The following is a 27,683-nucleotide window of genomic DNA, read 5'->3' as shown; positions in this document are numbered from 1 at the left end:
ATGAATTTCAAAATATTTATTTTTCAAAGTACAGTATTAATAATTGAATTTTATATTAATTTAATTAAAGAGTATATCTTATTTCCGTGTCATTATTTCTTGAATTTGAGGATGATGGCGGTGAGAGTCAGAAAAACGGCGATCCACGCGCAAGATGAGACGAACGCCAGAGAAACGGGCCAATGCGAGAATGACCAACCTCGGCAGAAGATGGACCTCAGCGCCTCATTTGGCAACGTCACCGGAAGGCAATACGCAAAAAGACGCAGACCGTGATTTACACTTTCCAACGGCCAAAGAAAACCTATTTGCCATTTCAAAACAACAAATGCATCAGTCAGTACATAATATAATAATACCCGAGGGGCTAACCACTCTTAGAAAGTCTGTACACCGATTACGCGGAGTGATCAGCCCCTCGATAATACCATATAGAAATATATGTAATTATAACACTCTGTTTCGCTCAAATATTCTCGGTATATCATCATGGAATAATGGCTGTCATTTGAAGTTTCTAATAAATCTCTTACTAAGAAATATCAAATCCAACGAAATGATTTTGGATTTTAATGTAATCAAGTCACATTCCGTTTCAATCAAATTTTAGCCCAAATTGCAACAGTGGATTGGATTCGCCGATCAGAACTGTGTAGGAATTCTGATTTTCCTAGGAGATCTGTAAATAAATTTACGCATAGGGCAAACCAGCTGTGTATAATAATCAGCTAGGCTAATACCCAAGGCACCAACTTAGGCCCAAGTCATCTGGCGACGTATAATGCCTTTTTAAACAGGTGTCTGGGTTACAATGCGTAGGAGGGGGGTGGACAATCCTTCATGCCACGCCAGCCCTACACCAACTATTACCGTAAAGCCAGAAATACATGTATTTCTGGTAAAGCTCTACTAGTTTTTATGGAAAGGGGAAACTAAAGAACTCGCGGGAAAACCGATATAACCAGTGGGTAGGTAAATTGCAAACTTTACGCGGAAGGAGTAGTTCCGAGTTCTCACTCAGTGCCACAAGCTGAGATCGAACCCGGCTGCTCTCGCTGCGAGGCGAAAGCGCTAACCCCTCCTCCATCCCACGTTCGACCAAATCGAACACATTTCTTGTAATTTTCTATTAAAACCAAATTTTGGGTATTATTCGTGAAACCATATCTTGCAAATGAAACATGCTAATTCCCACCAGAACGTAGAAACATACACCGCATAACTGCTGAAAACGTACCTCATGTATTTCAACGCAAAAGGATGTAAAATATAAAAATTAAAAATAAATAAATTAGAAATACAAATATTATAGGTTAGAAAGTTAACTTCGTGGTGTATTTGTAGGAAAAACTAGTCTCTAGGGTCAAACAATGAGGACTAAAAGACGATTTCGAGATACTAAATAATTTGAGCTCTGGGCTATACGATTTATTTTGTTACACTGCAAAAATTTAGTTTTCCATAAGAGAGAAAAGGAGAACTATTGATTTTTAAACAAAACAACAGCACCCTGCTGCCATCTATTATGATAACTTCTTCAAGCGCGCAATTTAAACTTTGTATTTCTTTCTGCGTGAAACGTATTTGAAGCATATTGCATTAGCAGTAACATATGCATAATGCAATTCTGGTCAAACGTACTTTTGGCTTATAATACGATGGAAGATTTATCTTAAAAGATCCACTTAACGTTATACACGTGCACTTTATCTCAAAGCCTATTCATACGAGCCAAAATTTTTGGTCTTTCGTGGTTTCGGCTCGAGTATTCGCCCTTTAACCAGCAAATAAAATTACCTATAATTATTTCAAAAAACCATTTACTAACTTCAAATTTTGTAAATTTACACGAACAAATATATCAATTAGCTTTGTTAAATCAAAAGAATTTGTAAGAAAATAATCATAATTAATTATTTAAAGGTAAGCCTTTGTCACATATTCGTTTGTGTGCCAACATATTGCGGAAATAGTTTCCTCAATTCCCTCTGGTAGCAACTCAATAGGGGCGCGTATTGGCCAACGATGTTTTGCAGGCCTTTAGTCAACGATTACAACGATAACAAAGAGATTACAGTGTGACTAACGAACGATTTTGATGACCCGGTCACCTGAATTAATGCCTTTAAAAGTCGCTCGAAGACTTAGACCTAAAGTGGTGCCTTGGCAATTAGCCCATCTGATTATGCTACGGAGGGATTAGAAAATGATTATGGATATTAACGAGCGATTACCATACTCATTGCATCCATAGTCTACATCAATTACGATTTCAATGAACGATTACAGGGATGACATAATTATTACTATGTAGACAACGTGAGCAGTGGCAGCCATATTGTTTAGTATCTTAGTAGGCCTAGTTCCCAAGGGCACCAGTGGTGGCTCCCGTGTGAGGGCTAGAATGAAGGAGCAGTCAGAGAAAGATCGGTGGCAGTGGTTTTAGCAGTTAGTAGGAGAGCCGGGAGTAGTGAGTTTGTGGATGGCCGTGTGAGGACGACCACTAATCCCCCAACGGGTGGTTGTCATACTTCCGCCACGGGTCTCCCATCCCTATCCCCAAGTATCCCCCGTTGGCGTGGCCGTAACACATATCTCACACCTGATTAATCAGATGGACGAGCCGACTGATTTGTCCCACCCGTCACAATCGCTCATAACGAGCTCCAAAAAAATTGGTAGGAAAGTGGTTAACTCCCAGCTAGTTAGCTATAGTATTTACCCATAGGGGCTACAAGGTTACATTATCTTCAATTGGTGTGAATAACCATTTCAGCCAGATTGTATAAATATTACAACTAGTAAATCCAGTAAAGCAGTCAAAATTAACTAGAGTTAATTTTCCCATAAATTTAAGATTCAACATTTTAATATTTAAAGGGGCTCCAAAGTTCGGTGGCAAAAAAAAAGAAAATTGAGCATGCTTTTCACCCCCCCCCCCCCCCCACCCTCACTCGGCCTTGGCAGAGGCGGGCAAAGTCAACCGTTAATTTCTCACTTTACTGACTTTACATACATTTTGCCACCGAAATTTGGAGCCCCTTTAATAATGGATTTATTCTTACCAGAAATATTCATCATGAGGAAAAGATTTCCCATGTAGAAAACTATTGCAGTAATTTCGCTGGACGTGAGGGCGGATACGAGGAAACCTGGAAAGAATCAAACGCTTTCTTCATTTAACTTCATCGTCATTATAAAGTGTAATTGTGTATGGTAATAAAATTAGTCTGTCCATGCTATTACATATTGCTAATATTCGCATATTCAACCAAAACAAAGTATTCATATTTCAGCCCATAGTTTCCGTTAAATCTATTTGCGGGTGAGAACTTTAACGTTCTTCCATAAATATCGCGAAAATAGATTGAGACGAGGTTGATGTATTTTCCACATTAACGTGAAATCAAATAATACCAGCATTTCAAATCCCTGGCCATAAAGTAGGCTAGAACTTCTATATCCTAAGGTGTTCACTGACTTGTAAGTGTAAATACTAACAAGCGGGGTCTGACATTTGCCAATTTTGCGTACGGAATTTTCAATCTCAAAGACATTTCAGAAATTAGAATCTAATTTTTAAACTGATTTTCGCCCAGATTTCGAGATTTTTAAATTTATTTCAAGATTTATAAAATCATTTCATTCGCATAATTTTGTTTTTATTTTTTATGTAATTTTATTTTCCTCATTAAAAAGTATTTTATAAAAGTTGGGCACTTTTATTACTTTTGATTTAAAACATTCTACTAAACTAGAAATCACAGTTACCCGCGACCACTATCATAAGTCTATAATTACGGTCCATAAGTGTGTCATTTAGTTATGTGTGTAGTGACGTAGAATGGATAAATGACGTGTGGTCTTTCTAGAGATGGTTCTCAAAAAGCATTTTACAAGCGTAACATTTTTTTACGAAAACCAACCCCCAATTATAAAGCAATGCCGTCATTTCAATAGATTATCTTATGACTCTAAAGGATAAAATAGTTATAAATTGCTCGAGAGTACAGCACGCGCTCGTAGACTTGTAAAAGGAAGGAACAGTGATATAAGATCTACATTAAATCGCCTAGTTCACGTTGTTAGGCTCTAATATTTTTCCAAATTTTTACCTAAAAACTTATTTATTTTTATAACCTTCGACGGGCGCCAAATTCAATAAAAACCTTATGCTGCTTAAATCAGGGCATTCCCCGGAAATAATACAAGCCGTTCAAAGACCTATTGAGGCCAAATCAACCTACCATAGGCCACACCTCCGATTCCTTGCAAGACGAGCAAGAAATAAGCGAGCAAAAGGGAACCGTGCAGCGGCAAACCAAACAGCAGGAGGGGCGTTGTGAAAAGAAACGGCACTTGTCCCAAGACGATGAATGTTTGAGTGAGAAAGTGAGCCACGAGTAATTGGCCAGACGTCACTCCGGACACCCGGAGCCTATCCTGCAGTCCGCTGTTTGCCTCCAAGATGAACGTCATGATATTGGCCAACACGGCCAAGTAATAAACTAGAATCACCATTCCAGCAGGTAGCATGAAATCTCGAAATGGCTCCTCTTCATGCCCAAGCACCGCGTTCGAGAACTAAAACGATAAATGGAATAAGACACTCATCTAAAAAGTTGTATCCTTAAAATTGTGGTTTTGAAAATATGCTAACAACTCGACATTTAAAAAGCTGATCTAAAAATTAGAGATTTTAAGCAAACCCAATTATAAGTGTTTAAGTGAACGTCTACGAATCTTTTGAACGTTACATGCGTTGAATCAAATGGGATTTACTTTTTAATCTATAATTTTCAATATATTACTTTATATGTATTATTTTTCACCGATTGGAATTATTTCATTTAATTAATTTTGATCCTATTATTTATCGGATCCAAAACGTTTCGATCCAAATTGTATTTTAGAATGTATTTTATACAATTTTATTTTAATTTTGTTCTAACTTTCATGATTTTAGTCAAATTTTGGTGTAATTGTGCAACAATACTTGCGTCTATTGGAAGACTCATTGGATTGACGTTTATTCCCTTTCTACGTAGAACTTCGGCCATAAACGTCTTGTGCGACTTCAAAAGGCTCCGTTTAGCTGCGACTTCTACAATGATACCTGAAACAATGGATTTTTTATTTGTTGACGTTCAACGTTCCGTTATTATATAAAGACGAAAAGGTTGATTAAGAATTAAAGCAATTAGAGCTAACCAGTAAAAATGTAAGAAATGATAAAAAAAGCAGGAGACAGGCCGGATAAAAAGAAATAGACAAAAGAACTAAATATTAGCAAAACCTCAAGAAATAGGCCAGATATAAAGAAATACAACAGAAATATACAGCAGATCAAGAACCCTGATATTTGCAGTTTTGTTCTTCTCACAATTAATTAAACATGTTATCTTTAAATTAGGCGTGCAACTTTGCTATATAATATCTCAATATGATAAGGATCTAAAAATACATATAAGCCCGGTTTACATATGAACATGGATCAAAACGTGGGGGGTGATATTTTCAGCATTTCCTGCTCCTATGTCCTACATTCACCATTACCTAGAACTGATCGTAGGTGCTAATTTTTGAAAATTCCTCCCATGTTACTTCAGTCATTTTAAAAGCTACTGCTTTAGTGCTTTCTCCTTTAGCAGTGTGAGGGGACCAGAAGGCTAGTTGGGTGAGATTTTCAGTATATTTAGATAGCAATGCGAATGCTATCTCATTTATCGTTAAATTTTCAAACAAAACCTTGAATACCGTGAAACAACTATACATCGTTGAGTGTATCAATATTTCATTTACATTATTTCCATATTTTGAAATAAATTGTTCATCGTGAGCTATGCAAAAATTAGCTTTTCATTGATAATTTAGAAAATACCAAATTAAAGATGGAAATATTATTTTTCTTTCCGTATTTAAGTGCGAAGAAAATATACCGTCTAGTTGTGAAGAATCACGATAGTATTAACAGACATTTTTGTTCAAAATGGCGGCGCCCACTTTTTGGGGAGTCTTATTTTAGTGGGCAGTGCTGTCGTATTTGTGTAGCTCACAAATTGATTACTAGCCAAAAGGTTTCAGTCCGAAGGTCATTTTGGGTAGTGGTAAAATTATTTTTAAAACTAAATTGTTTCCAAAGTTTCATAATTATTATTCCTACACTAATTTTGGTTAAGTTTGAGTAGTTCATAAAATTATTAAAATAGGCACTTCATTTGGCGCGAAACAAGTCTATTCTAAGAAGAACTCACTTGATGTGTCCACGTACGTTCTGATGGAGCTGCAATTAACAGTTTGCTCGTCAGTGTCCACTCCGAGTTCTAGTCTGAGATCGAGGCACTTGGTGAAATTCTGATGGATGTGGAACACTGCGTGGACCTCGGAACGCTGAACGGCGTCTAAACCCTCGTTGATATTCTTGTATTTATGCTAATAAAGTAAAATGTTTTAAAATTCATTAATTACAAAACTAAAACATTAAAAAATAACGATTTTAATCTACAGGGTGTTCCCTAAATGGTGGTAGGGCTGAGCATCTATAAGGGTTCTACAGATTTTTCTAAGACGAAAATGATCTATGGCATTTTTTCGATTTAGGCCACCATTGAAGTCACAAAACAATTGATGTATGGACGACCCCTTAATTTAACATAACATTTTAATACCTTACCGTAAATCGGCACGCGGCCGAAATAAAAAAAATCTCACTACAAAATAATTTTTTTGGGACGCGAACGCGCTATTATTTCTTTACCATGGCGATTATCTGATTTGATTTTTTAGTAGATTTAGTAAAGTTTATTTTCACTTATTTCCTAAAAGAAATAAATAATCGCCATGGTAACGAAAAAATAGTGCGTTCGCGTCCCAACAAAATTATTTTGTAGTGAGCGCGTGAATATTTTATTCATTCAAAAAAGTTACATTCGCCGAGAATTTTTTTTTATTTCGGTCGCTTGCCGATGTCTAAGAATGAAACAGCTAATTTACGTTAAGGTATTATAATGTTATGTTAAATTAAGGGGTCGTCAAGACATGAATTGTTTCGTAGCTTCGAAATAGTGGCCTAAATCGGAAAAATGTCATAGAACATTTTCGTCTTAAAATAATCTGAAGAACCCTTAGACGCTCGGTCCTACCACTATTTAGGTATTAACCGTTTAAAAAATGAATAATGAATAATGAATTGATATTAACAAGTAATTTTTTCTCGTTTTACGAGCAATCAATGGTAATAGAGGTATGTTGACTTCCACGTAAAATTTGGCGAAATACTAAACCCAATATTTAATCATATTACGCGCTATTGAAATCAATTGTGTTCAGAAGAAGACTGCTCCGTTTTTCAAACCAAAACTATCGCACATAATTTTTATTCTTAAAATTATAGCCAATAATTAGATAGGTTAATACTCAAAGCACCACCTTAGACCCAAGTCAACTAGCGACATTTAAAGCCTTAAGGTGACCAAGTGGAAATACGTAGAAGGGTAGTGGCAAGCCTTTCATGCCACACAAGTCAACAGCTCCCTACACTCCCATGACTCACTATTACCGTGAACTTTTATTCAAAAATCTCCAAGGTCCAAGTATCAACGTGTACTAAGAATTTATTTAAACTTTGGGAGAATGACTCTGTTGAAACTGTTTTTAGCTTTTCTGCCATTGCAGCTCATGCCCTAAAAGTATGCTGATCCCATTTCCGGTTTGACAATATGCTCATGCCATTTAATTCCGATCAAATGGTCACGGTATCTCATTAGTTTTCGAAACCTGACGTTCTGCGATGCAATTGAAAACATACGGGTGACGCGTAATAGAAGACCGCCTCCACCATTCCCACTCGTGCAGAGGGAGAAGTAGCTTATGGTGCCCTAGGATCTCCTTAAGATATTTATTATCCCAAGTGTCAATAAATACATTCTTCCGTGTATCATTATGCTTTTCTTTAATGCTTTATATTTTAAAATGAACTAACAATGAATAAAGCCGCGTTGTCTATCGAATTGAGGAACGTTTCGCTGAGATTGGCTGGATCCTCATCGTTGACAACACCGACAGGTACGTCGTGGACGTTGGTCCCTACAGCCACAGATATCAAGTTGATGGTGACCAGTGGGATGAATATTTGAAACAAGAGAAGAGGGAAATTCTTTTTCGAAAACAAGAGATTCCGCCACAAGAGAACTTGAAGTGTGTCCGACCAGGAGAAAAACGTCTGTAGGACGTCACTTCGGCGAGCTACTTGTCCAACGATGGAAACTGATTTCTGATTTTTACCGTATTCTAAAGGAACCTGTGAAATATAAACGATTAGTGTTTACCAAAAAAGGAATTTAAGAAGGTCAGGGGCAGGGCTCAAAACTTTGTTCACGGACAGGAGCGCTCCTTTTCTAGGCAATTTTTTTTATTGTTTTTATTTGAGCAACTAAATGCACAATAAGAAAACGGAAGGATAGCCCACTTTCGTTGCTGCCGACAAAAGTTTTCATTTTTACGCTTAGTTGCAAGGACAATGAAAGGCTTGTAGTTAACCAACAAAAATTGTCAGTGTGAAGGCCCTTTTAATTTTGGAGAAGCTAGTTTTTTAGAAAATAAAATCTAGTTAAGGTTAGAAAGGTTGAGACAAATACAAAATAATGTTTATATAAAAACAACAAATCATTAATAGAGAGGTACCTGAAAAACCAGAGTAGGGTTATTACTATAGATTCTTTTAGGGAGAATATTCGTGGGGGAATCCATAGCTTGACTACATTAGGAGGGGAACCGTTAGGGGTAAGAAATTTCAATAGTGGAGGCATGGGTAGAACGGCCGTGGCGGCAACCACATTCGAGATTGTAAAGGGGGGGGGGATTAGCTATCTATCAAATTTTGGTACACATTTTCTTAACGTGTTATTATTCGCTTTGATTACCACTAGTTGCCGAAGACGTAATGGGAAGGTATTTCAAACTTTAAATATAACTTATGTTAATAAACCATTTTATATTCTTCTTCAAACTAAGAAAGTTACTATTGGTGGAAATCTATATTTTAAGGGGGCTACGATACGTTCTTTGCGAGGACTTTGAAATACTTTTGGGTGGGCTAATTTAGAATTATCGACACCACTGCTCTTCTGGAGCGTAGTAAACCAACTTTTTAAAATATAAATATTTTAAATTATGTTCAAACTAAATTTAATAAATTCTGTGTTTTTAATCACTTTTATCTCTATCTCCAGCACCATCCATTTTAGTGCAAAATATTTTTTTATAATTTAAATATTTCTAATCCGTCTAAAGTGCCGTCATTAGCTGCCATCTTAGAAAATGACCGCCGCACCGAAAGTTAAAAATTAATAAACAACATTGACCTTTTGATCTTTGTCTTGTAAATGAGTTTCGTCTTCTTTATTTTCCTTGTGGTAAATTTCAGATGTGGTCTGAATATGATTGTTTTCAGTGATACAGCGCGTTTTCTCTTTTTCGGAGCAAATGATATGGAAGCAGGATTCCAGTGACGTTTGATTTAGCCGATCCAAAATGGCCGTCGGAGAGTCTTCCATCAGAATTTCTCCGTCCCTCATTAGAGCAACCTAACAAAAATAATTGTTGTTAAACTAATATATTTCATTTGCTATTTCCGGTTTTGGCCGCTAAAAGCGCTGCTTATTGCAGATCAACTCAAGCGTGTTAACTTCGGAAACACTTCTATAGTGCAAGATTTATAGTACCTTCTAATACACATTAATCCGTTTACACATAATTTGTTACGACACTAGTATTCATCACGGTATTTCACACGAAAGTGATCATTTAAAAAAACGATGATAATTTTTAGGTTATTTTTTAAAATATATAAAGCAATAGGGCTTTCTGTAAAGTAGCATTGGCTTTCTTGTTTTGGAAGTTGCTGCTGCGTCACGGGTGACGTATGTATGACGTTACACTACGAAAAGCCCTGGATGAAATGGTAAATTCGACGAGGCACCCTTTTTTTAAATATATACTGAACTGAACTTTAACGTATTTCGTGACGAATGAACAAGTTCAGCAAGCGTAGCTTATTTTATGAAAAGGCCTATTGAAGGTTTTAACCTTTCTTTTGAATAAGTTTTTCTTCTACAAAATATCCTAGGTAAGAAATTATTGCTCATATTTTACGTTTTCTCCTATTATTGAATTCAAATTAAATTTAATTTGATTAACGGTGAAGTGGTGATTTACAAAAAAGATAAACTTTGTAAGTTGTAACCTAGAACTGTGCAAGATTCAAACTAGGTGAAAACTCGGAACTACTCCTTCTGCATTGAGTTTGCAAGTTATCTCCCCACTGTGTTAAGGGGTTTTTCCCATAGTTCTTCGGTTTCCCCTTCCATAAAAACTTGTAGAGGTTAACGTTAATAGTTAGTGTAGGGAGCTGTTGGCTCGCGTGGCATGTAGGGCTTGCTACCACCCTCCTACGCATTGTAACCCGGCCACCTGTTTAAAGGCATTTAATAAGTCGCTAGATGACTTGGGCCTAAGGTGATGCCTTGGGTATTAGCCTAGCTGATTATTATTACTATAGATAATAAGTATGCACTCAAATAGAACTATCATAAATAACATAATATTAATACGTTTGTCAGCACACAGAAAAATTATTTATGTTGTTCTAACACCTATGCATTAAAATCACTTAAATAAAAAGAAAACCCACTGTTGCATAGTGAAAAGGTTTAAAATATTTTATTTAAAACTTTCAACACGACTAGTTTCGTTACTGAACGGTAACATCAGCAGTTGTGTACTGGCCAATAAGGAAGAGCGCCGTACCACTCTTGTTAATCACGTGTTCTCAAAATTCGCCAAAAAAGAACTGGGACCATCGTCTCGGTTTAGGGTTGCGTACCGTTTTTTTATAATTAACTATTTATAATTTTTTAAATTTATCGTTTTACAAATGATTTTACTTTAATCGAACAAAATATTATGGGTAGGATTATTTTTATATGTTCAGCTAGGGTGGATGAATAATATTTGTTATTTTTTACATCGTTTTTATGTTCGTTTAGGTGGAATTTAAAATAACTTTAAGTTATTTTATATATTCCATAGTTCTCAGTTATAGGTATTTTATCTATTTTAGCGCCAATTGTAGTAATAAGTTTATTACAAGGTTTAAATACTGGTTTTACATTTGTTTTGCATACAAGGTTACCGATTTTTACAGGTTTTTTAGGGATTGACTAATTTGCTGAATTTCTGGACTTCTGGACCGCATTGACTGATTTGCTAAAGTGCTGAATTTCTGGACCGGCATATTAGTCAATTTGGTCCAGACGGTTTGAAAATTAAAGAAACTATTCGAAAATAAACTAAAATGTTCCGGTCCAGAAATTCAGCACGGTAGGAGCGCTGGCGGGCGATGCCATTTGATGAATGAGGCTTAGGCTTAATATTCATTCCAGGTTATAGGTCAAACAATATTTGTTCATAGCCCTTAAAAGATGTCTTGCCTTGTTAGCAACTCTAGCTTCCTCCGTGTAGTGGGTGGTAATTATGGTGGTGGTTCCTTGCGTGACCGATAGCTCGTTCAAGTACTTCCAGATGTTCATCCTCAGAAGCGGATCGACGCCCACCGTCGGTTCGTCCAGGATCAACAGCGGAGGACTGTGAATCAGAGCGGACGCCAAGGACACTCGTCTCTGCTGACCTCCGCTGAACATTGCCAATGGAAAAAGAGCACTCAAATTATTAGTTCTTCCATTAAATGGACGGCACTGAGCTTATTAGGATCTAGTCAAGGTGCTAATAATTAACGGCGTCTATCGGATACGCGAATGCAGACATCATCGTTAAGGGTTAAAAATATGTAAATGAGGGGGAGTTATGGTTCTATAGTTGGGCCTTATATAATGGTTGCGACTTATTTCCTTCGTTTCTGACCTGTTGGTTTGATGGGTAACATTTAAAGGTCACAACTAAAATCTTAGTGGGTAATAGCTCATCTGCTTTTATTTTAATATTCATCCTAATTTTCACTACGCCCATTTAGTTGTCCCTTTGCACGATAGAGTGCGCCATGGTAAGAGGGAGATTATTAATAACATTAAGCCGGAATTTGCCTTTTCAGTTTACACACAGCCACGTAGCGGCCAACGCGAGAAGTTCACAAACGGCTGGCTTTTCGTCTGCTTAATAATAGCAAACTTCTGGCGTTGTCCGTAAACTGATACATCTATACTCACGTCGGTTGCAGGTTAAGAAAGGAAAAATATCGAGAACATTTCGCGAAAAGATAGTTGGACGAATTTCCGGTAAATCGGCGGTGGGAATTTTGAAATTGGCCTGTTTACGGTTGAATTTCTAAGCATACAAACGAGCGTTATATAAATTTGGAAAATACTGTCTTTTACGTAATAATTCAAAGTGATAATTAATCAATTAACATAGATAAGATTTAAAAACAGCTGTAATAATCTATTTTTAGTACTACAAGGGAGGCCTACCTAAACAATTTCGGTTTGGCGAGTCCAGGGTAAGTATAGAACAGATAATGCCGAGATCTCCACTTTGACGTAAATAAACGTGCGATATGATGATTGTTTAGGAGCAAAGTGCAAAAATTACGCTATAATGATGTTTAAAAATGATAATATACACTAAATATTTTTTGATCACTTTGAAATTTACCCAATAGACATTTCTAAAGTGGATTGATATAACACGCGTAGGAACCTTTAGGAATTCAACAGAAAATACGCGTAGTTCGAAATTCCCGCCGCCGCGCCGATTTATCAGAAATTCACGCTAGTATCTTTCCACCAATTGTACTAGGTATTTCGCCTTTCTTAAGCTCCAACAAACACAGCACCCCACACAAGGATAACGCAACTCGTCAAAAGTCGTGCATTTTCTTGAGTACATTTTTCATTGGTTAGACGCTTTAGCGCCTGCGGCCGTCGGAAGGGGAAAATTCGGAAATTGTCTTCCCCCTTTCCGTAAAACGTTCTGCATAAAGGTTTCTCCAATGAAAGCTATAAGCAACACCGCGTTAGCGTGTTTAAAGGCTTGTTGCGTTCTCCTTGTTCGTTGCTCCCAGATTTTGACTACCGAATTTTTTATGAACTTACCTAATATTGCCAACTGTTTGGTGTTTAGATGGCAACTGAAGGAGTTCGATCAGATGGTGCATCCTCGACTCAATGTCAGCTTTGGTCATGCCGTGTAGTTTCCCGTACAGGCGCAACGTTTCCTCGATTGTGAACTGAGAATACTGAGCCACTTCCTGCGTCACGAAATGTTTATCAGTTATTTGCTTTGTGGAATCGATATATAAAACCGTTTATAGGAACTTTCTAAACATTTTCTATAAAATCTCAGAGGAGGTTAAAGATTATCTAAGATTTTATTTCCACCCTTAAGTGGGCTCTATAAATATTTCCATAGAGAAGACTTGGCACCACCCTCCTACGCAATGTAACCCGGCCACCTGAATTAATGGCTTTAGAAGTCGCTCGATGACTTAGGCCTAAGGTGGTGCCTTGGGTATTAACCTAGCTGATAAAAAAATATATTTATATATAATTTTAATTACTATGTTAAGTGGCCCAAATGTCTATAGAGATTATATATAAATGGATGTTTCCATAAACACCCAGTCAAATTCAAATATAGCGCTTCTACTACCGCGACTGGACTTAAGACCAAAAGTATATAATATATTCTTCCAAAAGTGTCGTTCTCGAAGCGCAGGCACATACTTTAAATTTTCGATGTCCACCAAATTTCTCGCGTGGGCAAATATCAAGGTGCTACGCTCGCCTTCCGCGAAGCTGAATTTCCCAAGATCGTTAGAAGTAGTGGCATTGCTCGTTCGAAAAGGTCCGTGAAATCATTTTAATAAAAATTATTTTTATAATAATAATAGTCAGCTAGGCTAATACCCAAGGCACCACCTTAGAAATTAAGTCATCTAGCAGACCTTAATATGATTTGAAAGAAAACTTAATTCTTCCGTTAGTACCTTTATTTATTATACTAACTTATAAATCATAATTTTCTTTGTAAAATAATCTTAATTATTTAATATAGCTGACTACTGATTGGTTCTCATTATACTATTTGATATTGCAATTTAAACGCGGATTTTTTTAATTTTTAAATAATCATTTGTTTGGAATTATTTAATAATTTCAAAATATACACGTATTTGAAAGTTTCAAAATGTTTGACGCCCAACCATTTTGTTACGCATGTGAAAATAATTGAGGAAACAGCCGACTCTCAACCGATACACTAATAAAGTCTTTGCCGCCCTGTACAGACTCAAACGAAAAGGTGCCCGTGGCCGTGTGTTAGCGTTGGTGAAGGATAGACCGGGGTTCATATCCAAGGCTTATTGGCTAAAGCTCTTGGCCTCTTACAGATGATGTAATCTGCTTCAGAAATTTCATAATGACCATGGCCTAAGCTACAAAACTCGCGAAGTTCAACACTTTTTGTATAGAATATATTATTTATTTTTGTGCACAAGACCAATTTGTTGTCATTAATTTTTATTATACTATACATTAAATTTAAAATTTTAAAATAAAACAAAGTTCAGGGAGACGTTGAGAGCCACGGTTCGTCATTTAATCTAAGTTTATTGAACAATCGTTCGACCTTATATAGCCTCGTTCAAAAAATAAAAAGGTATACAAAAGGTTACATTCTAAAAGATAAACTGTGAAATGGCAATAATTTGTTTTGGACTTTTTGTATATTTTTGTAGTTTTATATTTAAATTTTTTTCATTTATATTTAATTTAAGTATTTTGTTGAATTTTTATATTTTTGTTGAAATTATAAATGTATTTTGTTATTTGTTCAATTTTTAGATTTATTTTATATTTTTTGTTGAAATTTTATTTTATGTTATTAATATAACAAACTAACTAACTCTGTATAAATTTTAAAAGTGTTGTACTAACATGTTTTATACAGAATAAAATTATTCGTTAAAAATGTTATCCCAGTTCTATCCCGCCCGGTATAAAATTTTAATTATAATTAAAATGAGACGAAACGACCAATTTTAATTTATTCAGAATATCATAAGTTAGTTGTTACAACAGTGAGTTAGACATCCTATAACACTGCACAATTGAGTTTAACCCTTTTTTACAGTACAAGTTTATAAGTTGAATACATATACAATACGAAGCAAATTTTAATGAAAGAAATATCTACAGAGGGTATTATAACGACCGTTCGCTTTTTGGTTTATAATTTTAACGGAATCGGGCTGATTTTAATTCAACGATAGTTTATCGAAATTTTGTTAAAAGAATATTCCCCAAGGCCGCGCTATAAATTTACGAGAATTATTTCCCGTCGCCGTTATATCGAAAATTTATTTGATTCGGGATTGCCAGAACTGTAATGTTGTGGGCGAGTGATTAGAAATAAAATGGCAACCAGAATTATACAAAATTATAAATGTTTATATCCCTTCTACGTAATTGTACAGAACTGGTACTCAGTGTCTAAGACTAGATTTGTCTTAGTTCATCGTGATTGAAACATAAAACAAAACACACTTACACTTAAGTAAATATTATAAATTATACTGAGTAATTTTAACTCAATTCAAACTACCTAACTATAAACTGTCTTAATTAACAGCTGAGAGCTGTTCGCTACTAATTACTTCCAATCTACTTAATTAGCCTCACAGGTTGAGTTAACAATTTCAAGGGTATAATTAGGTTATACCAATTCAAAAAAATAACAATCACTTTTATCTTACAGCTGACTTGAGTTAGTTCACAATTACTTTAACACTTTCAGTCTTAAGCACGCACTGTTCATACACTTAAGTCCATTCACTCACGTTCCAAACGCGAAACACAATTTAACTCTTTTCTTGACCGAAGACCGAACATACTAATTAAAACCGCAAAGTTACCTCATAACTTTTGACCGACACCAGGACCCCGTCCTGTAGTACTTCGTCTGACAGCCAAGAACTAAGAAAGACTAAATTGACGGCAACGGCCTTATATACCCTTATTTTGTGGTTTTTTTGACCCCTCGAGATTTGACTAAAGTTCGAAAAGTTGAAGCGTTATTAAAAGGTAAAAAAACCGCCTCATCATAATGGTTTCTTTACTTTTTACTAAAGGAAGTGAATGGCTCGGCGGCAAACTATCTGCAGTGTAACGATGCAACCCAAGTTCAATTCCTGAACATGATCAAATAATTTAAAATACTCAGATATTTAATTAAATATAATATTAATATAATTTATAAATATTTAATTAAATATAAGATTAATATAATTTATTAATATTTAATTAAATATAAGATTAATATAATTTATTAATATTTAATTAAATATAAGATTAATATAATTTATTAATATTTAATTAAATATAAGATTAATATAATTTATAAATATTTAATTAAATATAAGATTAATATAATTTATAAATATTTAATTAAATATAAGATTAATATAATTTATAAATATTTAATTAAATTTAAGATTAATATAATTTATAAATATTTAATTAAATATAAGATTAATTTAATTTATAAATATTTAAAATGATGTAGAATAAATTATAGTACCAAACGTTATAACTTTGTAAAGGAAATTCGCCAAAGCTGTTTTTTAGAAAAACACCGTAACTTAACAAGCGTTGGTGGCTGAGTGGTTAGAGTAAATCTCTTGCACGAGGCAGATCCGGGTTCGATTCCCGGCCAGCGCCAAAAATTCGCAAATTGATGCTAAGACTAATACCGTGCACAACTAGTGGAAACTCTGCCATTGGACGTTGAGAGGTAGCATTACACTCAGCACTCCATCCGTCCCAAAGTCATCAAGTAGAAATTAGAGAGAAAACTCCCATTCAAATACAACAGACTCAACATCCACAACCATCATAACACGAACTCAACATCCACAACAATCATAACACGTATTCAACATAACAATAACGAAATATCCGATGAACGTTGACGAAAAAAGACCAACCAAACCCAACCGCAAATAAATCCGTTAACGCTCACCGTCACACGGTGGTTTTGCCAACCCTTCGAGAAACTGCGTACGCAGTGATTACCCTTTGCCCCGAAAATGCGAACGCGTTCGCAGGCCTGACAGACAGACACGGTGATTGTATAACCCCTCCAAGGGCACTTTGTCCCCTCGGAGAGGTAACAAGTTGGCAAGCCAAAATATACCTCTCCTCGGAAGAATTGTCCCTAGTGGTATTAATTTCTCGAGATAACCCTTAAAGATATATCTCCGCAATTTAGAGTTATTTGTTAAAAATATTAACCCATTTCTATCCCGCCCGGTATAAAATTTTAATTATAATTAAAATAATTGAGACGAAACGACCAATTTTAATTTATTCAGAATATCATAAGTTAAGTAGTTACAACAGTAAGTTAGACGTACTATAACAATGCACAATTGAATTAAACCCTTTTACAGAACAAGTTTATCAGTTAAATATAATACGAAGCAAATTTTAATGAAATATCTACAGAGGCTTTTTGGAATTACTCGCTTACGAAATACTTGCCGCATCTTTAACGCTCATTTTATTTCAACACTCGCCCTTGATGAAGATACCGTAGATATCTGGTAGTGGACGACTCGTTCACTTCCTGTTGACGTTGTGACGCATACCACATGAAAAAGACCAATGCCGTCCAATTTCCAATATCATATAATGACTCGCACACCCAAGAAATCATTGACTGCGTTAGAAATCGTAGATATCCAAATATCCACACCAAATGTATTTACAAGAAGCAAAAACCTTACCATCAACAAAGCACAGAGAGCCACTTGACTAACCGCCAGCTTTTAAAGCAATTAACGTTAAATTATCTCCTTTGAATTAACAGAACTATATATAGGTCGTTAAGAAAGTGGACCACCCACAGGGTCTACCCTTTAACCCTCTAATCTCGGCTGACTGCGCTAAAACAAGATTTAACCTTTAAAAAATACCAGATTAGGCCTTCATAAATTCATTAATAAAAAAAGACTTTATTACCTATTATGCTTACGATGCCTGTCTTAATTTCAGTGAATCTAAGCAGCTATCGGTGGTTCTGTGGTAAAGCGCTCGACTGCCAAGCCGAATGGTCTGGGTTCGAAACCTGGGTGGCGCATTTGTTTTTAATCAATAGAGAAACGCTAAATTAGAATTTCTTCGATGCAATAATTTCAATTTCAATTCTATTTCAATTAAACCAAAATTTCGTACTCTATTAAATACGCTTCCGATAAAGCTGAAGGTCTAATTTTCAATAAGGCGTAACAAGTGTCGGTGGTTCTGTGGTAGAACGTCCGCCTGTCAATCAGGAGGTCTCGGGTTCAAATCCCGCCCGATGCGATCGCAAATTGATACTAAGACGAATACCGTGTACAACTGGTGGAAACCCTGCCATTGGACGTTGAGAGGTAGCATTACACTCAGCACTCGGTCCGTCCCAAAGTCATTAAGAAGAAGTTGGAGAGAAAACGCCCATATAAACACAACAGACTCAACATGCACATCCATCAGAACACAAACACAACAAATTCAACACTCACAACCTACGCATAAACATTACAAAAACCGTAATACACCAAACCGTCACGACGGTGAGCGAAAAAACACCATCCAAACCAAACCGCAAATGCATCCGTTAACGCTCACCGTCACACGGTGGTTTTGCCAACCCTTTGAGAAACTGCGTACGCAGTGATTACACTTTGCACCGAAAATGCGAACGCGTTCGCAGTCCTGACAGACAGACACACCCACAGACCCACCCACAGACAGACACGGTCGTTGTATAAACCCTCCTAGGGGACTTTGTCCCCTCGGAGAGGTAAAAAGTTTGAATTGAATTGTTGAATTTTTACATTTATTTTATTTTTTTTTAATTTTTATATTTTTTTTAATTTTTATATTTTTTTTATTTTTATATATTTTTTTAATTTTTATATATTTTTTTTATTTTTATATTTTTTATGTTTTCGTAGAATATTTCTATTTTTGTTTGAGTTGAATTTTAAATTTTTAAGTTTTGTGTTGAATTTTTATATTTATTTTGTTTTATGTTGAATTTTATCTTTTTATGTTTTTGTTGAAATTTCAAATGTTCTATAGACAGATAAATCCCGGTAATTAACCATTATCCATTAATGTATTACGCGATTCTATCAACATTCGAATTATTATTAAAACCTTACTTTAGATCAATTTTATATGAAATTTGAAGTAATCACTCTCTTTGTGCAAAATAGTAATATTTCCCCAATCAATCCAACCATTTAATAGGTTGGATTATTTGCGTAAGCCGTTAATTTAGTTTTCTTTCAGTTTCCCCAATATATACTAAATCACAAGTGGGACAACTTTTTTTCTACATTTTTGGAAGTTGAAATGTCGCCTAAATGGAAGCCAATCATAAATAAGTGTAATATTTAATTTATTGTCAATAAAGTGTTGTTTGATTTCAAATTTCCGTTGAGAATCCTTTTCAATGTCAGTCAACCGTTATTCCTCATTGCCGAACGAATCTCGCGCCCAATAATAAAAAAGGTTTGCATATTAATTCAATATCACATTATCAAGATATTTACGTATTCAAAATATTTATTAATTTTTCGCACTACTTATTGAATAATTAATGTTCATTAATATCACAGTTACGAGGGGAGGGGCGAAGTCGAAATTTCAATTTCTTTTGAAGTACTTTACGAGCATTCCCCAGCAATGGGAATTTTTGAAAGGCGGTGCAAACTTTATACCTTTATTAGAGCACTCAGAGATCGACAAAGGAGGTCATTTGCCCATGTCCCTGGCTCGTCAATTTTAACCGAATTAATTAAAATTATTGATAAGAAATGCGTCTACCTGCGGCATGAATCCAATGAGGGCCGCTCGTTTTCTGACGGAGATATCTTTGATGCATTGTCCGAAGAGTTGAACTTCGCCACCGTCCGTGGCAAAAAGGCCGTTGATGACCTTCAATAACGTCGTCTTGCCGCAGCCGCTTGGACCCAGAAGAGCGTAGCTATGATTGGTCAAGAAACAAATTTTTAAATTAGCGGAAACTTGGCTCCAAAAATGCTGCACTTTAAGCCGAAGACACCGACGGAGAAAACGAACGCTGCCGACGATTTCTGAAAAAAATCGGTGCCTAGCCAAATCTCATCCCCGCTATTCTCTATTCTACGGTCGAAATGAGAAGTGCAACCTTCGTTAGAATCTACACTCATAAAATGGTTTGATTAAAACATTTAGTTGATTTGCTTTTAACCAAAAAATGGTTGAACATCACTAAATTTGGTTATTTTACTTGGGTATTTAAATTTTGGGTTAATAATTAATAATAATAATAATTAGCTAGGCTAGGCTAATATTCTAGGCACCACCACAGGCCCAAGTCAGCTTGCAACTTTTAAAGCCTTATTTACCGGTGGCCGGGTTACAATGCGTAGGAGCCGACAGCTCCCTACACTAACTATTACCGTTAACATCATCAAGTTTTTATGGAAAGGGGAAACCGAAGATCTCTTGAGAAAACCCCTTTAACCAGTGGGGAGATAACTGGCAAACTCTACGTGGAAGGAGTGGTTCCGGATTCTCACCCTGTTCCACAAGCTGGGATCGAACCCGGCTCCTCTTGCTGCGAGGCAAGAGTACTAACCACTCCGCAAAATTTTAGTTAACTTTTACAAAACGTTTTAGGTTACTTTTAACACATTTTGTGTTCTTTGGCACTATTAATCGAACATTGATTATTTTAACCTTAGTCTCGTGATCTATTTATACAGCCAACATAAATCATAGTTGGCCGTGTCTTGCCACAGAATTATGATTCTTCAAGCATCTTCAAGCTTGGTTTCTGCGACTGTCATCGCGAAACAAGAAGTCCCCGTCGAACCCCTCCAAATTTAAATTTCGTAATCCGGAATCCCGAAAGCGAAGAGCAGCCACGAAGAGAATCATGGCTGCGTTCAGTAATTAAGACTCAACGGAGTCTGAAAAAAATATTTTCGTTGAGACCGTTGCTTTGTGTCTTGTTGAACGCTTTTTACGATTCCAATAAATTTAGTAAATTATCGTCTACCACGTCGAATAAACCGTTGATCAAGGCATTATAACCCGGCCACCTGAATTAATGGCTTCAAAAGTCGCTTGATGACTTAGGCCTAAGGTGGTGCCTTGGATATTAGCATAGCTGATTATTATTAACCGGCTCTTCCAGCTGCTTACTTCGTTGACTCTCGATTTGCAAACGTGACGGCAAAACCGAAACTGTGAAAAGTCGTACAGTAGCGAATGCGCATTCAATGGTCTAACCGTGTATCGTTACTGAACGCAGCCAAAGTGATGAGTAAAAATTTTCCATCCCCCCTTTCCTTGTAGAGTACCCAGGGTCAAAATCTGAAGTAGCTAGTGAAACCAAGAATGTATTGCAGTTACTAAGAATATTTCAACATAGCATTAACCCCTGGTACCATCCTCACAGCTTTTGTGGAGAAAGTTCGTCTGCATTTAAGGGGCATTCGAAGTCATACGATATAGCAAACTTGAATAGGAAAGCAGACGAATTTAAGCTACAAAGGCTACGAGGATGGGAATCAGAATCCTGTAGTCCAATATTCTTAGTAACTTCAATACATTCTTGGTGAAACGTAGAGACGAATTCTTAGAAAAAAAAAGGTTTAAGCCTCCGTTATTGTTCGGAGAAAGGTGAAATATAGGTCCCCTTGGGATGAAGAGGCTGAGAGCTCATTCCACTTCGTATGTGTATACCGTTAGGATTGCCATTTGAAGTTAGTTGTTTGTTTTAAGAGTTCATTGTTGCCGTTTTAATTTAATTAATTCCATTTAATATTAGTGTATATATGGTCATAGATACAGGGACTGAATCCGACTGATCCCATAGAAAACCGTAAGAGATAAATTTATTAACAAATCTAAGGTCAACGAGTGTGTATATTATGTTTAAATCCCCCCGCTTTTTTAAATAGAGAAAATAAACGTAGATGGGGTGGCCTAACCATCACGAGAGTGAAGTAGAACTAGCCCCCTCGATATAGAAATAATTTTTCCCCCTATTGTTTATGTGTGTATTGTGTTATAAATAAGTGTTAAAAATAAAAATAAAAATTTTAATTTAGATTATTACTCGAAGATCTATTTGATCCGAGTTTCGCGTTTTTTTCTCGAAGACCTATTGGTACTAGTTATTAGGAAGTTTTTTTAATTTCTTCAAATTTGTTTAGGATTTAGCTATATTATCCCTTTTATATATGGACTAATCTACTTTTTCGCGTATTTTATCAAACAAATTATGAAACCCCCAATGATGGAAGGGGTCAAAACTTTCATACATAACATACCAGTATGAAAATGTATTAAAATGTTTGTATTTTTATGTATATATGTCTATAACTATTTACAGGGTTATGTTTCAGTATCAGTGTTTCCACTTTGCGGCGAAAACGGTCTTGGTGAGCACCAGAAATTTTAAAACCGGCGAAAAGGCGAAAAAGCGGCGAAAACCATTGAAAACGGGGAAATTTGCGGCGAAAATATTTTTCGATATTTTCAGTCAGACAAACTAAAAAATCATCGTCTCTGTAGTCCCTCTACTGTGCCCCCAATGGCAACCCATACAATTTTTTTGCAGAGATAAACTTTATCTAAAATATTTTTTTATTTAAAAAACAAATAGTTACCTTTTGTAAAAAAAAATATAGTGCCTAAATCTAAGATTTTAAATAAAGAGAAGAAATATATGCAGTAACACCATAAGTCTATAATATTCTTCCATAAGTTTGTCACGTTGGGAAATATTTTACTGAGAGCTAGTAACGAAGTGACGTCATCACCAGAAGAAAATCTCCCCCTAGCTAGGCGCTGTCAAAGGCTACGTGTGACGCGTTAGCAAGCGGATGCAAAACAGCGACGAAGCCCGTTATGAAGTCTGTCTTGTGAATAGCTCTCAGTAAAACTTTTGCATGTGAAGAACAGAAAGTGTCACACTTATGAAACAATATTATACACTTATGTTAACACTTAAGGATATTAAGGTCAATCTATGGGAGGAATTTATTGCGAAAACGGCGGAGAAAATCGACTATAGGACCGGCGAAAACTGGTAAAATTTCCCCTAAAATAGGCGAAAATCTCGACCGCAGAGTGGAAAAACCAAGGGCGTATTTATTTATGGGGGGGAGGTTAGGGGGATTCAACCCCCCCCCCCGAAATGCTGATGACTGGGGGGGGTGTCTAATAAAAATCAGTGAAACCTCTGTAAGCACCCCCCCTTGAAATTTTTCCCTCAAACCCCCCCCCCCCGGAAATAAAATCCTGGATACGCCCTTGGGAAAAACTGTTCAGTATACATAAACAGTTGCAAGAACAGCAGCCCACATGTGCTTATAATTGGCACGTGTTATTTTATAGTGTATGGGTTTTACTAATAGGGCTCAAATTGTTGATTATTAAAATTTCGTAAATGGTATAAGAAGTGTTTTTACCATATTTAATTGGTTTTACTGTCTCTTACTGTTTAAGGAGGAATTTAAAGACAAGGAGCCAGTGTCTTCAAATATAACTCATTTGGTACAAAGAACAAAGTAACTACAATGCAAATTTTTGGTTAAAGGGAATATAACCTCTGGTATTTCGGTCGCCCTCCGAGGGTTCCAATATTGCCCGCTGCCTCCCACGGCTTTTCACACCTGCGGCGCTGATAAACGCTGATTGGGAAAGGAAATAAAGGAAATTGATGGGGTCTTCCATAAAGAACGCGTTGGAGGTTCTATTCCCTTTAAAATAAAAATCGTCCCTCGGATTCCTCACAATGAGGCATTGATGTGACAAAAAATTATGATACACGTTTTACCTTTTCAAATAATATCATATTATTTGAGCTGATATAGACACTTGCTCTTCTTTTAAATAAGAGAGTGGTGTGAGGCTTCAAAACTAGTCAATGGGTTTGACAAGATTTACTTATACAATGGGAAATGAAGGAACAAAAAATTTATTATTAGTTTTATTTGCTTGGGTTGTTTCTTACAAAAAAAACCAAATACAATACTTTTTAAATTGTTAAATTAGTAGAAGGAATAGTCGAACTAAACGAAAATGAAATTAAAATAAATTATTATAGAGGAGCGATTAAATATATGTTATCATTTAACTAGGTTTTCGGTTAAACGTTACCCATATCTGAGTAGACTTTATAACTAAATATTTTGTTAAAAACCTTTAACACAATATTGGATTGAAATAAACAATTCAAATTGTGTTAAAAATTACATAAACTATTATTTAAGTTGGTTGCATACGGACCAAAGATTGGGTTGCGAAAACAACCCAATTTATCATTTTAAGATTGTATGGATTAATTATTTATATTTTCGTCTTTAATACCAAAATTTATAGATTTATCTCAATTCCAGATTTATCGACGTATAGTGTAATCAGCTAGGCCATAAGTTAATGATACCTCATTAACTTATGGCTAGGCTAATACCCTAGACACCACCAGCTCAGCGGTTCCTGAAAAATGAAGTCCATCTTAACAAAAATAGGCAAATAAATTACGGCTTTTAATAATGGCGAAATAAACCCAGATCCGCCACTCAAAAACTAGATCCAAAATATGGTTCCTTTCTTATGGCAAATTGGATGAGGTGCTCACCGAATGTAGGACTACTACCAATACACTTCGATAAAAACAATAGCTCCAACACTTCGACCTCCAAATGTTAAATTTCCAAAATATACTAAAATCTTATAATAAAAAATAACTATATAAGCTAGTAAATTCCAACCTTGAAATTTAAAGTTTCGGAAGCCAATTTTGGCAAACGTCTCAAAATACCTTGTAGCGTTGCGAAACGCTTAAATCTGATTTCATAGCTTGATTATATATTTATATTCCCATTATAAAACTATTTCTTTCGAAATAGAGAAGTTCATTATTCATGTTAAGGACGTCTTTCGTCATAAAAACATTATTGACACGTTTTCAAATGACCTCAAAAACACATAACTTTCAAAAATTGTGTTCTTTTGCCAATAAGCAATATTTGTCAACTACATGTATAGTGACTTGTAAAGCCAATTACCGGTGGCCGGGCTACTCTTTAAAATTTGTAAATTTCAGAGAAATTGAAACGATATTAAAAATAAAAAATATATCTCTTCAACCCTAGCGGCACACTCAAATGAATTCCAAAAACATAATTTGTCATTAGATAAACCGAAACTTATCAACCTAGAAAACAATGCGTTTAAACTCAATTTATTAGAATCACTCCAAATAGTGAAAAACAAACAAAAAAATGTAGCCTCAATAGAGATAACGGCCGGAGTGCTGTTTTAGCTGAACTTTGGTATCGCCAATATTTTGGCGCGCTTGTATGACACGAGACTTGTGCGTAATTTGTGCTTTGTTGACCGTCGCTTAATCAGACCGGATGATGCCTCTGTAAGAGAGCGAAACTAGACGTTTCAACCTTTTAATTTTATTAAAATTAAAGTTTTACTGTGTAATTTTAAAGTTGTATTTTATTGTCTTCTATTACAGGTGTTTTTCTATTCTAATAAATTGAAACTGTTTTTGCGGTTTTGGAATAATCATTTCTTTACAGGTAGATGGCAGACAAAAATTTAATTTGCATTTTAGAAAAAATATAAATTTATGAATATTCGAAATCCGACTAGATTTGGGTATATGCAAATAATTTTGGGTAAATACAAGTAAATTGGTTTCATTTCTTCACCGGTAGACAAAAAATTAGTAGGGCATACTCGAAAATGTACCAAAATAATTCGTTTTGATCCAAGAAGTCCTATTTTTACTAACAAATGAAACAACCCGACATTGACAAGTCATGCAACTATAGGTTAATCAATTGTAATAAAATTACGTCAACTAAGAACCAAATGATAGTAAAGTCTGATATATTAACGAAATTGACTAAGCGGTTCTGAAACTAGAACCTTTTAAATAAAGTCGTATTCGTTGAATATATACTGACAAGGTGGGTAAGAAAGACTTTATGGTAGTATGAAAATTCTTGAAGGGAAAAGTTGCAATGGGCTTTAGTTTTCCTATGGCAACCGAAAATGTTTTGACCTCTCCATTTAAAAAAGCATGCGTTTTCTCGGTTACCCAAATTTTGTTAAAATTCTACCAAAATTGATCAATTTTACGCAAAATAGTTCAAATTCATCTTTTTGGGTAAGTTCTGAAAATTTAATTGTTTCAAACTTTTTAAGTAATTAAGTACCCTGTGAAACCGAGAAAATCCCATGCTTTTTTAAATGGAGATTTTGGTTTTGAGATATCAAAAACATTTTCGGTCGCCATGGGAAACCTAAAGCCCATTGCAACTTTTCCCTTTGGCAATTTTCATACTTCCATAAGGTCTACCTAACCCCTGAGTTTCAACAAAATCGGTGATAACCAACTCGGGTAGTCTCCTTGTGAGTGGAATTGTGTTTGACAAATTGAAAACTTTTATTTACATTTTTAACCTTTAGGATTAGCTTTTAACCTAAGCTTTAATTAAATATACAACACTAATTAAATAAAGTGTTTTAAAGGGATGAAAAGCAAGATTTTAAAATTTATAACCACCAATTTCTACCAAAATTGAAAATCAAATGCAGTTACGCGCAAAACTAAACTTTGTGAAGAAAAAATCTCGGAAAAATAATAATGCTGTCTTGTAAAAAATATGAAATGTTACAAAATATCTGGTATACACATCTGATTTATAAGTTTGGCTGTAATTGCCATATATTGATATTGTGTAGCACCGTTTGAAGATAATTGAGGCTCATTATAGGTGTTCAAACGTTTGGAAATTTTAATATTTCTCAGAATTTTGTGGCATTTTAAATTTCAAAAATTTCATTTTCTGATGTCTGAAATGAAGTATTTTTGACCTTTGGGGAGCTTTCCTAATATATCAAATGTCGTGTTATAATATTTCCTTTATTATATAATTTTTGGAAAACGTTAAAATCAATTTATGATGCTCATGAAAAAGGGACTTGGAAATTAGCATCTAAGAAGTAAGTTTCGCCGTTAGTGGCGTGACCGCTCTACAGGTCCGCTCCTTATTTATTTAATTCATTGGTAGTCTTGACGACGAGTATTTATAGAACAAACACAATCAACTGTCCGCTTAGATTGTGCTAAATGTTATTTTGCCGGTTTAGTTTTATAAATGGAAGGGTCCTACCTGCAACTACGAGGTATTTTAATATTAACATCATTTAGTACAATGTCTTTCAGTTTTCCAGTTCTGCTGAACACTTTCTTGTTATAAGAATACTTCCCATTGAACACAGTAACGGCATCTACACTTGAATTCACTGTTTGACCGACTTCAAAGGACGAATGTTCGCCAGAAAACGCGTGGTTTTCCATGGCTAAATTTCGTCTGGAGTAAAGGTAGCAAAGTCCCAAATTAGACAATAACGGTTTATAGATCGTAATAACTCAATTTAATTCCTTGAATTTCCGCTTAGGTTTATTATCTACCTTTCTCACACGCGAGTGAATTCAACTTAATAAAACGCTATAGAGTAAGAAACTGGTTTTATCTCAGGTCACGGTATAAGTATCCAATTATATACAAGGTCGTTCGATAGAATAAAGAACGGTTT

The 27,683-nt window shown here is 35.4% G+C and overlaps 1 protein-coding gene across 1 annotated transcript; it reads right to left on the bottom strand.

Moving 5' to 3' along the window:
• Window positions 1–89: 89 nt before the first annotated feature.
• LOC149949562 (ABC transporter G family member 23-like) lies at window positions 90–27,444 on the bottom strand. The gene is made up of 11 exons (XM_090169446.1): window positions 27,257–27,444; window positions 19,887–20,046; window positions 13,107–13,261; window positions 11,490–11,691; window positions 9,363–9,584; window positions 7,982–8,299; window positions 6,255–6,432; window positions 5,001–5,116; window positions 4,248–4,584; window positions 3,066–3,152; window positions 90–304 (listed from the first exon to the last, which is right to left on the bottom strand). Exons 1-11 carry the CDS (start codon window positions 27,442–27,444, stop codon window positions 93–95), a joined length of 2,175 nt encoding a protein of 724 aa, XP_090025572.1. The 3' UTR covers window positions 90–92.
• Between the last annotated feature and the right edge of the window lie 239 nt (window positions 27,445–27,683).

This window comes from Leiobunum rupestre, chromosome 3, assembly GCF_980474605.1.
Source record: "Leiobunum rupestre chromosome 3, qqLeiRupe1.1.hap1, whole genome shotgun sequence".
NCBI classification, from domain to species: Eukaryota; Metazoa; Arthropoda; class Arachnida; order Opiliones; family Sclerosomatidae; genus Leiobunum; species Leiobunum rupestre.
Note: the sequence above shows the minus strand (reverse complement) of the source record. Positions and strands in the feature narration are given on the sequence as shown.

Excerpts from the sequence above, each read along its gene's own strand:
- LOC149949562 (XM_090169446.1), bottom strand. The coding sequence starts at position 27,444 with ATGGAAAACCACGCGTTTTCTGGCGAACATTCGTCCTTTGAAGTCGGT. Across the intron at positions 20,047-27,256 it reads AAAATACCTCGTAGTTGCAG|CTACGCTCTTCTGGGTCCAA; the intron begins GTAGGACCCTTC and ends GACCAATCATAG. Across the intron at positions 305-3,065 it reads CCTCATGATGAATATTTCTG|GTTTTCTTTGGCCGTTGGAA; the intron begins GTAAGAATAAAT and ends AATGGCAAATAG.